Source organism: Vicugna pacos, chromosome 2 (assembly GCF_048564905.1).
Source record: "Vicugna pacos chromosome 2, VicPac4, whole genome shotgun sequence".
In the NCBI taxonomy this organism is placed as follows: domain Eukaryota; kingdom Metazoa; phylum Chordata; class Mammalia; order Artiodactyla; family Camelidae; genus Vicugna; species Vicugna pacos.
In genome coordinates this window covers 18,209,642-18,223,891 of record NC_132988.1, presented here as the reverse complement: position 1 = coordinate 18,223,891, position 14,250 = coordinate 18,209,642, and the positions used below count along the sequence as shown (strand labels likewise).

The following is a 14,250-nucleotide window of genomic DNA, read 5'->3' as shown; positions in this document are numbered from 1 at the left end:
TAAGACTGCACATCCCCCGACACCGTGTAGGGCTGAGCTGGCCAGCCTACCTCCTCCCTTACCCTTCTCTGGCTTTTCCTCGCTGTTCAGTGAGGGCTGGCTCCCGGGCACGACCGAGATGACCAGCAGGTTGTTTCCGCTCTTGTTTTTCTGGGAGCTGTCGGAATCGTCCTTGCTGTTGGCCGAATCACTCAGAGCGGAGAGGGAGGATGAAGAGGGGCTGTTTGATTCACTGGGGGTCTTCCTGTCTTCCCCTGAAAATTAAAACAAACAAAGAAACCCCAGGTCTGTTATTTAGGAGATGAAAACCCTAGAATAACAGCAGTGATGGGGGCAGGGAGCTGGGGCCTCATGGCCACATCATCACTCAGGGAGCACAGGCTGAGGTTTCCAGCTGTCCCAGTGCTGGACCTGTGGTGAGGGTACTTGTGGTTCATGGGCCAGGAGTAGATATTCATTTATTTGACAAGTGTTTATTGGGATCTTATAATAATTAAGATAAAAATGACAATAATAGCTAAGATGGACATGTTACTGAGTGTGAGGAACTGTGTCGTGCTTGCAATGCATCATCTCATTTTATCCTCTCCAAAACCCAAAGAGGCATGACTGTTGTCACCCCCATCTTGCAGACGAGGGGAAGGAGGCAGTCAGGTTAACTCGGCCTCAGTCACATGGCTAGGAAGTGGCAGAGCAGAGATTTCAGTTGGTCAGGCTCTAGTGTCCGTCTTCTTCATCAGTGGTTGTCACAGCATTGGATACAAGGCAGTGAGGAAGAGGGACCCCTGAGAGAGAGGAAAGAAAAGAGGTGGGCCCTCCGACTGTCCTGCTTCCTGCCTTGAGAGACGTTTCTTCCCAGGCTGCAGTGCCGGGATGGGGGCCTGCCCAGCAGACTCACTGAGATGAGAAGAGAGAGCTGAGGATTTGAGGACATCAACATGACAGGGCTTTGCGGGACAGAGCAGCACAGGAGAGGAACTCAGACACCTGCAGAGGGTTCCCCCGAGGGCATTCAGCAGTGTAGGGATCAGAGCATGTGTGTGAGGAAATTGCCCAAAGTTGGAGGGAAAAAAAAAGCCATATGAAAGGCTTAGTGAACAGGGTCCATTTCCAATGGCCAGATTAGAAAAACTCATAATTCCTGAGGCATTGGGCAGAAAATCAAGAAAGATCTTTTAACACTGGGTAATGATTAGCCCTAGAGGGGTCACTGCTTCAGACCCGCCTGACAAATCATTAAAGCCAGAAACCCCCAAAAGGATCAAAGTTTCCAAGTAATTAACTGCATCCTAAGACAAAGATCAAGAATATTTCTAGGAATATAAAATATCCAGCACCCAGGAAGGGAAAAACCACAATGTCTGACATATAAACAAAGATTACCAGGCATGCCAAACGAGAAAGCACAACCCCAAATGGGAAGAATAAGCAACCAATCAAAACTGACTCGGAACTGACAAAGTTGCTAGAATCTGCAGACAAGGATGTAAGCACAGGTTTGGTAACTGTACTCCGTATGCTCAAAAAGTTAAGCAGAGATATAAAAGAGATTAAAAAGACCCAATCTAAATTTCTAGAGTTGAAAATTACAGTGTCAGAGATGAAGAATACACTGGATGGGACTGCCAGCAATTTAGACATGGCAGAAGAAAGATAAGTGAACTTGAAGATACTAGCAACAGAAATGATCTGAAATGAAACACAGAAAAAAGAACCACGAAAAATGAAAAGAGAATCAGTGAGCTACCTGTTCGGGTAGATTAATATAGGTTTTACTGAAGTCCCTTATGGGGTGGGGAGGGCAGGAAAAATATTTGAAAACGCCAAAATTTTTCCCAATTTGAGGAAAACCACAAACCCAGAGATCCAAGAAACACAACAAACCCCAAGCACCAGGAAGATGATGAAATCTATACCAAGGCACATCGTAATCAAACTGCTCAAAGCCAGTGATAAAGAAAAAGATCCTAAAAGCAGCCAGAGGAGAAAGGATACGTTATGTGCAGAGGAACAAAAATAAGCATACAGCAGATTTCTCCCTGGATGTTAAGCAATGAAAGAAATGACTGTCAACCTGAAACTTTACATCCAGTGAAAATATATTTCAAATACAAACGCAAAGAAAAAAAAAAAAAAGAAGCTGAAAGAATTCATCACCAGCAGACTCAAATTACCAGAAATGTTAAAAGAAATTCTTCAGGCAGAAGGAAAAAGACACCACCTGTGAAAAATGGATTTACACAAAAGAATGAAGAACACTAGACATGATGACCACATGGATAGATGAGTTTTTCTTCTTAAAACAGGTATAATAGGTTTATGACAATAATAACATAAAGGCTGGGAGAGGAGAAATCATTGTGCAGTTCTCATACTATCTATGAAGTGTTATAATATCACTTGACATATACAGTAATAAATAAAAAATGTACACCATAAACCCCAAATAACTGGAGGGCTATATACACTCTTCATGTTCAGGAGACTCCATATAGTTAAGACATCAATTCTCCCCAAGCCAATTCAATGCAACCCCATAATTTCAGGTTACGGTAGAAAATATAAGACCGTGCTTCAGTTCCCTTCACATCGGTCAATTAAGTCATCGAGCGATTGTAAACTCTAGAAACAAACTTCCTTTATTAGGGGATAAAAAAACAAGTCACATTTTTTATATGGGCATAAAAAGTCCAGAAGTAAACAAACATGTAACGGTGGTCACGGCTAGTGTGAGAAATGATCAGCATTAGACTTGTTTTCTTTGATTTGGTTTTCAAAATTTTCTAGAGTGACCACACGTTACTTTGCCAACCAAAAAAAAGTTTTTAAAAAGAGGAAGGAGAACTATTTACCTGCTTATAAGATTTTAAGTCCTGTTCCAGTCAGACCTGCCCATATGCCCAGAGCGGACAACTCTTACTTCAGTTTATAGTTTTTAAAATCTTGTTCCCTAGCGGAAATGAACTTGGTTGAGTACGTGACCTCCCTTAGGGAGTATATACCTTTACCATATATTCTTCTTTTGGTACAAGGAAAGCCAGCACCATTACTGCCAGTCTCTTATCTAAATATGTAACCAGCTCAGTCACATTTTGTAGACAAAGAGAATATTTTCAGTGGGAGTCCTGAGTCCCTGACGCTGTTTACCAAATCCATTCTCTAAGACTGGCCTGACCAGCAGAATATTGCGGATGGTTATTTTAATCTTGTTTTTCAAGTTAAAATAGATAATTTTAATGACCACCTTGGAGAACAGCTCCGAGTACCCTCAGGCTTATGGCACCAAGGAGAGCTACCTAAATGAATAAATTTACAAATATCCAGGTGCCACAGAAGGCACTTTGGGAGACAGCCCAGCCTGCTCGATTTGTAATTGCAGGTCTATCTGGCATCCTCTCCTCTCGGTCCCCATCTCCTTCCAGTCTCTCTTAAGGAGTGAGCCAGGGTGTCCTTATCAACCCAACCCAAGGCTGTCATTGTGATCCCAGGGGTCACTGATCCTCAGCATCACAGAGATTTCTGGTGAACGACACCCGTGCACGGGTAATGCAACCTCAAACACTAGGACGGCCAACTAAAGAGAACTTTAAAAATCTGAAGATTTTCTAATTGAAAATGACACACGTTGAGAAATTGAGACTTTATAAAAGAGTACCAACCAATTTGCTGTCTCAGTACAAGCACCATTATATTTCTGGTGTTCTTCTTTTTATTTTTTAAAAAGGAAGCACCTCAAGGAAACTGATCTCTCCTCAGGTCTCAGAATGAACACAGCCTCACCAACATCTTGATTTTATTCCCGTAAGACTAGTCTGAGACTCTGACCTGGAGAACTGTAAGATAATAAATTTCTGTGGTTTTAAGCTACCCCCCCTCAAGGTAAGCATCTATTTTAAAACTGTTGATACACATTACGATATACAAAATAGATAGACCACAAGGACCTACTGTATAGCACAGGGAACTATATTCAGTTTCTTGTAATAACATATAAGGGAAAAGAATCTGAAAAGGAAGTATCTATGTATCTATATGTACAACTGAATATTTTGCTGTACACCTGTAACTCACATTGTAAATCAACTACACTTCAATGAAAAAGAAAATTCAAAGTAAATAAATAAAGGTATTGCCATTAATTGCATAGTGGTTCAGAATAAGGACTTCAGATTCAGAATATTTGACTTTGAATGCCACCTATACCCCTTAGTAGCTGTATGACCTGGGACAACGATTTAACTTTGTGCCTCAATTATCTCATTCATCTAAAAAAAGGGGCTAATTCCAGCACCTGCCTCATATGTTTGTTGTGAGGATTAAATGGGCTTTTACATGCAAAGCACTAAGAGCAATGCCTGGCTCGTGGTAAGCATTATTGAAGAATATGTCATTATTATTATATTATAAAATATAACATATAGTATTTACAAAATACAATAGGATAGTAACCACGAACACTTTGCATTTTCCCTTGCTGTTTGATATACGTGGAGCAGAGTTGGCTCTCACAAGACTTAAAAGAAGAATTACGAATTAATAGTTTTAAATGACAGTATTATATCCATGGAGTGGACTGATCCTACTTTATTTAAATATTGCCTTAAAATTACATTTTCAGTTAAAATGAATATTCCACTGTTTCGGTTTTTTTTTTTTCCCCTACAGATAAATTCTCAGAAGTGGGATTACTGGGTCACAGAGCCTTACATTTTCCAGCCTCTCGGTAAATACTCATTAGTTTTCAAAAGTCCTACCACTTTGCAGGGCCATCGTCACAAGAGAATCAGCCGCTTTTGGCGACAGGGGGTACCTGGGCGACGTGCTCCTAACTTAATAGTGAAAGATAAGCCACTCCTGAGTTTCAGGCTGACTGCTAGCGAGGCTGAACACTTACCCTGACGTTGAGTGATTAGCTTTTCTTTCTTTTATGATGAACTGACTGTTCATGACCTAAAGTGTTTATCAGTTTACATAAATTTTCTATGTTGTGAATATATTGGCCTTTTGTCATTTTTACAAACACATTTTTCAGACTGTGTTTTTTGTTTTCCCTTTTTCTTCTCTTTCGCAAAGAGAGGAAATGTTCCTGTGTCGAATCCCTTGATCCTCTTCCTCTGAGATGTCTTGCGTCACTTAAGCTTTTACAGATCCTTCTCACTCTGTAAGTGTGATAAATATTCTATTTTCTTCAAGCCTTTCTGGGGCTGCTTGGTTAACAGGGATTGTGTCAGTCATCTGGCACTTATTTTGGCATCTATGTGACGTGAAGTATTGATGGTTGTTTTTTCCAAAGAGCTATTCAAAATCCTCAACTGCCATTATCGCAACATTTAAAAACTGCAGCAAAATCTGCATTGAGAAGTCAACAGCACCAGAGGGACTGCTTTTCCCTCGCTGATGTCCTCCGCAAGGACCAGGGCAGACAGAGGGCAAGGAGGGGTGAAGGAAGAAACACCAAACAGAGAACAGTTCTTCAGACTCACAAGTGTGTCGTGGGTAAGAGTTGCCAGTAAGGAGGTATGAGAAAGCACGTGGATTCTGTGGGAGAATCGCAAGATAGGCCACTTATCGAAGCCAAAACCTGCTATTGATCAAAGCTGTAGATTACAACTTCATTAGGTACCAAGAAAGCATTTCAGATCTCCCAAGGCGCTGAAATGAAGGATGCCTGTTCCTACGACAGGTAAATTGGATGAGAGAACGAGGCTCACAGGGAATCTCAGGCCTGTCCGGCAGCTCCTGCACATTTAAAACCTCAGGGAACGGATGGAGGCCCAGAGAAGTTAACATGAGTGCCTGCATTCGCAGTGCCTTGCGGTAACATGGGGTCTAGAACCGGGATCTGGAATTCAGTGTGTGCTCTCCTCCATCCCAGTAACTTCTTCCACACAGGCCGACCTCAGAGACGCTGCAGGGTCGGTTCCAGACCACAGCAAGAAAGCAAATACCGCAATAAAGTCACATGAATTTACACATGAATTTTTTGGTGTCCTGGTGTATATAAAAGTTATGTTTACACTACACTGTAGTCTATTAAGTGGGCAACAGCATTATGTCTAAAAAAATGTACATACCTTAATTAAAAGGCACTTTATTGCTAAAAAATGCTGTCATCTGAGCCTTTTTCAGCGAGGCACAATTTCTTTGCAACAGCAATATCAATGATCACTGACCACAGACCACCATAACAAATATAATGATAACAAAAAGTTTAAAATATCACAAGAATTACCAAAATATGACACAGAGACATAAAGTCGGCAAACGTTGAAAAATGGTGCTAACAGACTAGCCCGATGCAGGGTTGCCACAAATCTTCAATTTGCTTAAAAAAAAAAATCTGCGAAAAAAACAAGGCAAAATGCAATAAAACAAGGTATGCCTGTACATACTAAGGTTAGGCAAGGGCCATGGCTGAGTAATTTTCTTACTTGCATGCACACGTGTGTGTGGATGCATTTGCACACATCCATTCATTCACTGGATGAAAGTTTCTCTCCACCCACACCAAGCAGCCACGGGTCCAGGTGCTGGAGACGCAGCCGTGCCTTGGATAAACTCCTTATTCTTAGGAATATACATTGTCTGTATTACATAGCATACATAGTGCTTTTATATCATAACTTTGCAACTGCACAGCTTATTAATTACAATTTAGATGTATATATTTTGGGTCAAAACCACCTCAAAGCAGCAGCAAAAGACAAGAAACCCTCACTGTGAGGCCTTTTAGCTTATAATGGGGGTCAGCCAACTAGAACCCTCGGGCCAAATCTAGCTTCTGTGCCTTTGTAAATAAAGCTCCCATGGAATGCTGCCACACCCATTCATTTGCATACTGTCCAGGGCTCCATTCCAATTCCAACAGCACAGCTGAACAGCAGGGACAGAAACTGCACAGCCTGAAAGTCTAAGATAGCTACTATCTGGCCCTTAAAAGAAAAACCCTTGCTAGCACCCTTGGCTTATAAAATAGGATATAACCTTATTCCCTAATAGCCGCAGCATCTAAGGCTTCTACTGTGTTAGAAAAGACAGTCCTTCAGTGCATCTCACTCTCGGCTCTCTGTGCTAACACACCGCTACACCAGGAGCCCCACCACCTCACAGGGAACAGATCGTCGCTGTGTTCCCCGTGGCAACTGAGAAGTATGTTTGCATCGGTTACTTGTGAATGTGAAGTTTCCAGTGATGACAGTCAAGTGATTCTAAGTCCAACTTCCTTCCAGCCATTATGGTTTCTATGGTTTCCTGGAGGTGGTGGTGGAGGGGGCTGCGGAGGGGGGAGGGGGAAGGGAAGGTTCTCGGCTGGGTGTGGGCATGCTTTGGGGTGGGGAGGGCGAGAAGAAAGGACGTGTAATAGAAAAGAGAGAGAAAAAAGAATACCTGAAAAGCCAGTGGAAATGGAACAGAGGCTGGCCACTCCAGAAATGCTAAATTTAATTTGTCTTCGATGTGAGTTTCCCAGCTCACCTGCTGCCCACGGTGCTAATGTGGTTACGGTCAGACAACTGACTGTAAAAACGGCACCTTCTCACTCAGCCTAATGGCTCTCTGCAGACCTCCGAGTCATAGCTGCTCAACTTACTGACAAAAACAAGCTTTTATTGCTGTTGGCACCATGGAGCCAAAGCGGCCAGGAAAGCACAGAGACTTCACGGCCGTGCACATCGTCAGGGAGATTCCCCTTCCTGAATCCTTCAAGTGCTGAGGATGCGGGGGGCTGACCCAACGCCTGGGGCTGGTGGTCAGCAGTGTAACTTGGAAGCCCTGGGAAATACAGCGGGAGCTCCTCCTCCTCCTAATTTAATGACTCCGCGCTGGTGTCATTTGTAACCATCACTTGGGAGAGGACAATTGCACGGTGAAGTCAAAATGTTAACATCATTAAATGGAAGAAGTTAACCAGCATGGCAAGAGCCTTACAGGAAAGGACAGCCCTGGCAAAGTCTTGGCTGCAGCCAAGAGAGATATTGGGTTGTTTTGGGAGAAGCCGGTTTTCTTTATCTCTGGACAGAACTGCCAGGGCATCATTCTGGAGGGTGTCTGGGCTGCAGTTCAAGGGAAGAGGAGCAGAGCCCGCAGAAGGATGTTTGCGGTACTCTGGCACCATAAAATAGAAAGGCGCAGAACTCTGCCAAGGGCTGCACGGGGCTGCCAGGACAGCAGTGATACAGAGAGTGGGCTCCAGCATGAAACTGTGCTGGTCTGAGTTTCTGGAGTCACATCCTGGTGGACACCTGAAGCCTCAGTTTCTCCCCCTGGCTAGTATGCTGACAATGGTACTGACTGCAGAGGGTTGTTTTAAGCTTAAATGAGATCTAGAGCGCAAAGGCGCAAGCCTGGGGCTTTGTAAAAGCTGGATGACTGCTGGCTACAATGATGATGATCAGGATGAGGAACAAGCCAACAGCCCGCACCCTTCAACTGCTTGTGTGGCTGTCAGATCAGCGCGGCACAAGCCAGGCCAGACAATGGGAGAAGTGGCCCTACCACCCGGAGAAAGCCCCTCCTTCTGGAAGGAAATGTCAGTGTCGCCTGGTGAAGAGGATGCCCCTGCCGGGGAATGGGGGGTGGGGTGGGGAGGGCGACTGGGGTTGAAAGAGAGATGGGTGCGAAGGACAGACAGGGAGGGTCACCTGTGTGCTTGGTGCCGATGTGAGCCTTTATCTCTGCTTCCTCCATGGTGACGAAGTCGCAGGCCGTGCAGCAGATGGAGAACATCCACTGCTCCTTGTCCACGTGGAGCGACATGTGACTGACAAACTGGACATTGAGCTCGGTCTCAAATCCACACACGTGACAGCTGTACCAGAGGGGCAATGAAGAGAAGCAGAGAGAGAAGAGTGATCTTCCTAATAGAAGCTATCCAGTTGGACTCGGGACCCTCTGAAATCCAGGCCTTGACCCAGGTTTTCCTCCCACCAAAAGGCTTTGCGTTAGGAAATTCTTCCGCTTTCTGGGACGCCTCTGATGTGGTCACTGTGCCAAATGGACTAAGTTGGAGCACAATGTAACAATCCCATACATGCTCTAATGATGCTAATAGTCATAAAGCTAATGAAAAATTACAGATTCCAGATGCTGCACAACACCTAACTGATTCCTTTGGGCAAAGAGATGCGGGGCAGCCTTGCCAAGATATTAGTGGTGCTGGTGCACTGATAAACTTGAGCGCCCCGCACACCTGGTGAGCCCCTCTCTGGCTCTGCAAACCTTCCATGCAGGAATGGACGCACATCCAGGTGGCACTCGGAGCCGGAGCAAGCCCTGTCTGTGACCATCCTGGTAGAAGTCGCCCTCCTTGGAGACATTCCGTGCAAACACAGCTAGCAAGTTTCCTCCCATCTGGATAGCCCGTCTCTCGGGCAAGATTCAACAGCAAGTCTGAAACTTGGGATTTTACAGCAACCAAACCAAATATAGATTCATGGTTGACTATGGAAGAGAAACACAAAATTCCAGGTACTAAAGGATAACACAGCCAAGGGAAAGCAGGCAATACTTCCAGGGCTATTTCCTCAGAGTTCTCAGGTTGATTTTTCCTTCAGATAATTCTCAGGAAGCAGCGAGGTTCTCAGTTAGGAAGCTGGGAGCTTCCCAGCCGCACAGACCTCACAGCTAATCACCCGGGAGCAGCCCTGCCACTCTCCAGGGCTCCGCCCCGCAGACCATCTCCCTTTTACTTAACTCTCTCAGGGCCACCCAGCCGGGAGAGGAGTCAGTGCAACACAGGGTTCAATCCAAGCAAAGCCAAATATGAAAAGGAAGGTCAGCACTGTGTCAGAGAAGAGATGCCTTGACATGTGTGCCCCAGCAGAGGGGCAGGGAGTGTTCGGGAAGGTCTGGGCAGCCCGGGTGGGCTCCGCTGGCGGCTCACCTGTAATAATAAGGGTGCTTCTTCCCGTCACTGCCTTCAGAGGTGACGGCGCTCACGATGTCCTCGGTGTCCGTACTCACCAGCTTCACCGAGTGGACGGTCAAGTGCTGGTTCAGGTTTGCACGGCACTTAGCAGCATAGGGGCACAAGTGGCATTTGTATTTTCTTTCCTCTGGGGGAGAAGGAACAGGAAAAAACCCAAACCATGCTCAGAAATGGAATCTCAACACCTTGCAAAAGACCGCTTCAAGGTGTCAAGGAGAGAGTTCGAAATCTCGTTTCAAATGGGGACAAAGGGAACACCTTGGAGTTGTAAACATTCGAAAAGTCTCTACTGGGCAGGTCACGCCTGTGTTAATACTTTCAAAGATAAAAGAAAGTCCCGGGGAGGGTATAGCTCAGTGGTAGAGTGCATGCCTAGCATGCACAAGGTCCTGGGTTCGATCCTCAGTACCTCCAATAAAAACAAATAAATGAATAATCTTAATTACTTTCCCACCAAAAAAAAAAAAAAAAAAAAGTCCCAGGGCAACTGGACCATCTGCTTTTCCCTGGATACCTACTGGTCCCTCTCTCCCTGGTAAGGTGAGCCCCACAGGGGGCTAAAAGAATATCGTGTGTGCCTGCCCTCCTTCCCCCGTGTGTCGGTCCAGGGTGGGTGCTGAGGTGGGGGGGAAGGGTTGTGACACAGCGTTCGCAGGATTGGTGTGTTTAAGAGAAATCTCATCATTTTCTCTAAGCTCCAGTCTGGGTTGGCCAGGAAACAAAAGAGAATGAAACTAAGGGGGAAAAAAGGACTTGGATGAAATGATTCAACTGGAAATGTTCATGCTACAGAAATAAAACACAAAGTTTCAATTGATTTCTTAATAGAAGCCCCCCCCTTTTTTTTTTGTAAAATTGACAATGTTTCAGGACTGCTTCCAGAGTTGCATTCTGAATTCATTTGACTCATCAAGCAAATTAAAGTAAAAGGAGCAGGCTTTGCTCTCAGGTCCAGATAAAGGTAACAGATGATAACAGAGCAAGGAAAGAACAATTTCTGTTTCTGTCCTTAGTTCTTACTCTGCAATACTGGGCTTGCCTTAAAGAAAATACCTGTCTTATCTCCTTCACAGGGAAGAGTGCAGAAAAAAATTTTCTGCAGCAAAATGTAAGGCATTGTTATTATAACAGGTGGTCCCCAACATCTGATGTGTCGGTGGCCCTGGGCTCAGCAGGGCTGGGAGGATCCCCTATTGTGCAGATAGACTAGAGCCTTTTCTTTAGAATTTCTGCACTTGTACTAATCAATGAGGTTGTTAAGTTTGGTATTAAGGTTACGATTTCTTTACAAAGTGAATCGTAGAGATTCCTAGCTTTTTCTGTCATTTGGAAAAGTTTAATACTATCAGAATTTTCTAGTCTCAAAAGGCTTTTTTAAAAGAACTAACCTGAGACAATTTCTGGACCTGATGCCTTTTTTTTGTAGTATTTCTTTCATCATCTTTCCAAGTCACCCTTTGGTAACTGATCTACTTAAGTCCCCCCCCCCCCTCCATCTTGGGCCAATTTTGGAAATTTTGCTTAAATTATCTATGTCATCTAAAGCTTTCAAAATATATGAAAACAAATATATGTATGTATATGCATGACTGGGACATTGTGCTGTACACCAGAAACTGACACATTGTAATTGATTGTACTTCAATTAAAAAATAAATAAAATAAAATAAAATAAAATAAAATAAGTTTACAGCTTTTATTTTTTATTTTTTTTGCCATAGAGTTGCTCTATTCTCCAACAGTTCTTTAATGGCATCTGTATTGAGAATTAGGCTTCCTTTTTCATTGCCAATTTTGAATGTTTTGGCCTCCTTTTTCCTTCTTGGACTTAAAAGGATTTATCCATTTTATATTCTTCTTCCTAGATTTTGTTCTCTCACGAATTCTTTAAGATGGGTGGTAAGTGCCTTTATTTTTCTTTCTTCTCTTCTAATTATAACGTTCATATCTGTAAATGCTCCTTGCACAGAGCTGTGACTGCCTACTCCAGGGTGAGGTGTGAAGTGTTCTCCTTTCACTCCTCCTAGAGGTCTGCAATTTGCAATTTGATTTTCTTCCTTTTCTTTGATCCAATTAGATAGGACATTTTATGGACCCTTGGTTATTTTATTTTATTATTATTACTCTGCATTTCATTAAGAACATTTTATTATTAAATTTATCATATGTTATGGCTTACCATTCTTGTGTTCCTGATTATTATGTAGACTGCAATTTTTTTGATGTTTAACATATTTTGCAGAACTGATGTGTTGATTTTCTTACAGCTGGCAGTGCCTCCCCACTATGTCATTTTGCACACTGACTTGATATATTGGTATTACATGAAAGCTTTAATAAGCAGAAATGCACTTAATATAACAAATAAAATATGTATGTGTGTGTGCATATATATATATACAGATATCATATTAAAAAAATTACTTATCCACACCTTTAATTTTCAGTACAGCTCCCTTTCTCTGCATGTCATATTATTTTCCCTTGAAAATTTCCAAGGGGGAAAAAAAATCTCATTAACAAATGCCTCCCTCACTTGCAAATATCAACATAGCTTCAGCTTGTTCCAATCAGATCTTTGGTTATTTTAAATTTCATTTAACTACACTCAGAGAATGTGGCCTAAGGAGCTTCAACTTTTTTGAACATGTGAAAGTTTCCTCTGTGGCTAAGTATGTGACTAAATTCTGTCTTTAGTGGTTTAATATTTAAGATTAAAGTATTAAAATATATATATACATAAAAAGAGAAAATTAATCTTGTTCTACGAATATTGCCTGTTGAGCCTTCTTCGTTATTTTGTGTGACATACAAAACTTTTATTTTCTTTACCATTTTGTTTTGTGTTTCCTGTAAATAAGACATATTTGAATTTATTTTCTCAAAAAATTTTTTTAAATGGAAACATAGTTGGTTTGCGATGTGTTAGTTTCAGGTACACAGCAAAGTGGTTCAGTTATACATACACATATGGATAAGAATATGAAGAAGGATGTGTGTGTGTATATATATTTCAGATTCTTTTCCATTATAGGTTATTAGAAGATAGTGAATATAGTTCCTGTGCTGCACAGTGGGCAGTTGCTCTTTATTTTTCATATAGTAGAGTATATGTATTAATCCCCAAATCCTAATTTATTCCTCCCTACCCTTTGCGCTTTGGTCACCATAGGTTGTTTTCTATGTCTGTGAGTCTGTTTCTGGTTTATAAATAAGTTCACGTGTTTCATTTTTTTTTAGATTCCACCTATAAGCGATATCATATGATACTCATCTTTCCCTGTCTGACTTCCTTCACTGGGTACGATCATGTCTACGTCCATCCCTGTTGCTGCAGATGGCTGAGACACATTTGAATTTTTAACAAGTCTGTTGTGTAAAAACTGAAACACTTCATTTCCTTATTTCCATCTTGCTTTTTGGTTACTACTGATTTGACCTAACTTCTTTTTGTTCTTGCTTATCCTTGCTGCATTGATTAAGTTCCTATTTATCCTTCCTTGACTCCTTCTTAACTTGGCTGTCTTCCCTTCCCCAACACAGAACCAACCACGTGGCTCTACTGTTACACGAACATAAAGACAGTGACTGTTTCTCCACCAAGGTGCTCTTCCCCTCTCTGCTCCCCCTACCACAGTAAAATGAATCCAATAAGATGGGGTGCAGCCCCACCCCCGATGCCCACAAGATGGGAGCAATAAACTCCTTGGAGTTGCGGAATTTTACTGGAACGTACCCAAACGTGTATCTTTTCCCATCAGTCCTACTCGAACTCAATGGGTCTTTTCAATAACAATAAAAGACCCCTTCCAGAGCCTTATTTGAACATGCCAAGGAAAATGGCTTAAGTAGATCAGGAGAAAAACATTTCTACCACTTCCTGTTATCATTCTCTTAGAGAAACTCAGCTCGCTGGTAGTGGAGAGGCTGGCGATGGAGAGAGGGAAGGCCTGGCAGTGAGGCCCCGACTCACCTGTGTGCAGGGAGAGATGCCGGGACAACGTCTGCTGTCGGCCGAACACTTTCCCACACACGTCACAGGGAAAAAGCTGGTCGTTGAATTTCCAGGATGGCAACCCATTTCCTGCCTCTAGGACTATCTTTTCTGTTTCTGGGCCAAAAGAACAAAAAGCATCATGAAAAATGAATAAGGCAACGTGAACAAATTTCAGTTCAGTCAACATTTAGGACTTCAGCAAAGGCTCCCTTCTGAACAATGACTGCAAACAAGACCAAGTAACCTCTGGGCTTCCTGCTCATTTCCCATCTCTATGAAGGCCATGCCTGAAAGTTGTGGATTCCCATTTTAGTCAAGTCTCCAGTAT

At 42.8% G+C, this 14,250-nt stretch overlaps 1 protein-coding gene across 5 annotated transcripts in view; it reads right to left on the bottom strand.

Moving 5' to 3' along the window:
* Nucleotides 1-14,250, bottom strand: part of ZNF827 (zinc finger protein 827) — a 167,024-nt gene that overhangs the window by 6,560 nt on the left and 146,214 nt on the right. For all 5 annotated transcript variants that reach the window (XM_072976163.1, XM_072976153.1, XM_015244140.3 and 2 more), the window contains exons 9-12: nucleotides 13,899-14,036; nucleotides 9,881-10,052; nucleotides 8,640-8,806; nucleotides 63-254 (exon numbers count right to left, since the gene is read on the bottom strand). In XM_072976163.1, the coding sequence (XP_072832264.1) occupies nucleotides 63-254; nucleotides 8,640-8,806; nucleotides 9,881-10,052; nucleotides 13,899-14,036 (669 nt within the window). The remainder of the gene's footprint in view (nucleotides 1-62; nucleotides 255-8,639; nucleotides 8,807-9,880; nucleotides 10,053-13,898; nucleotides 14,037-14,250) is intronic.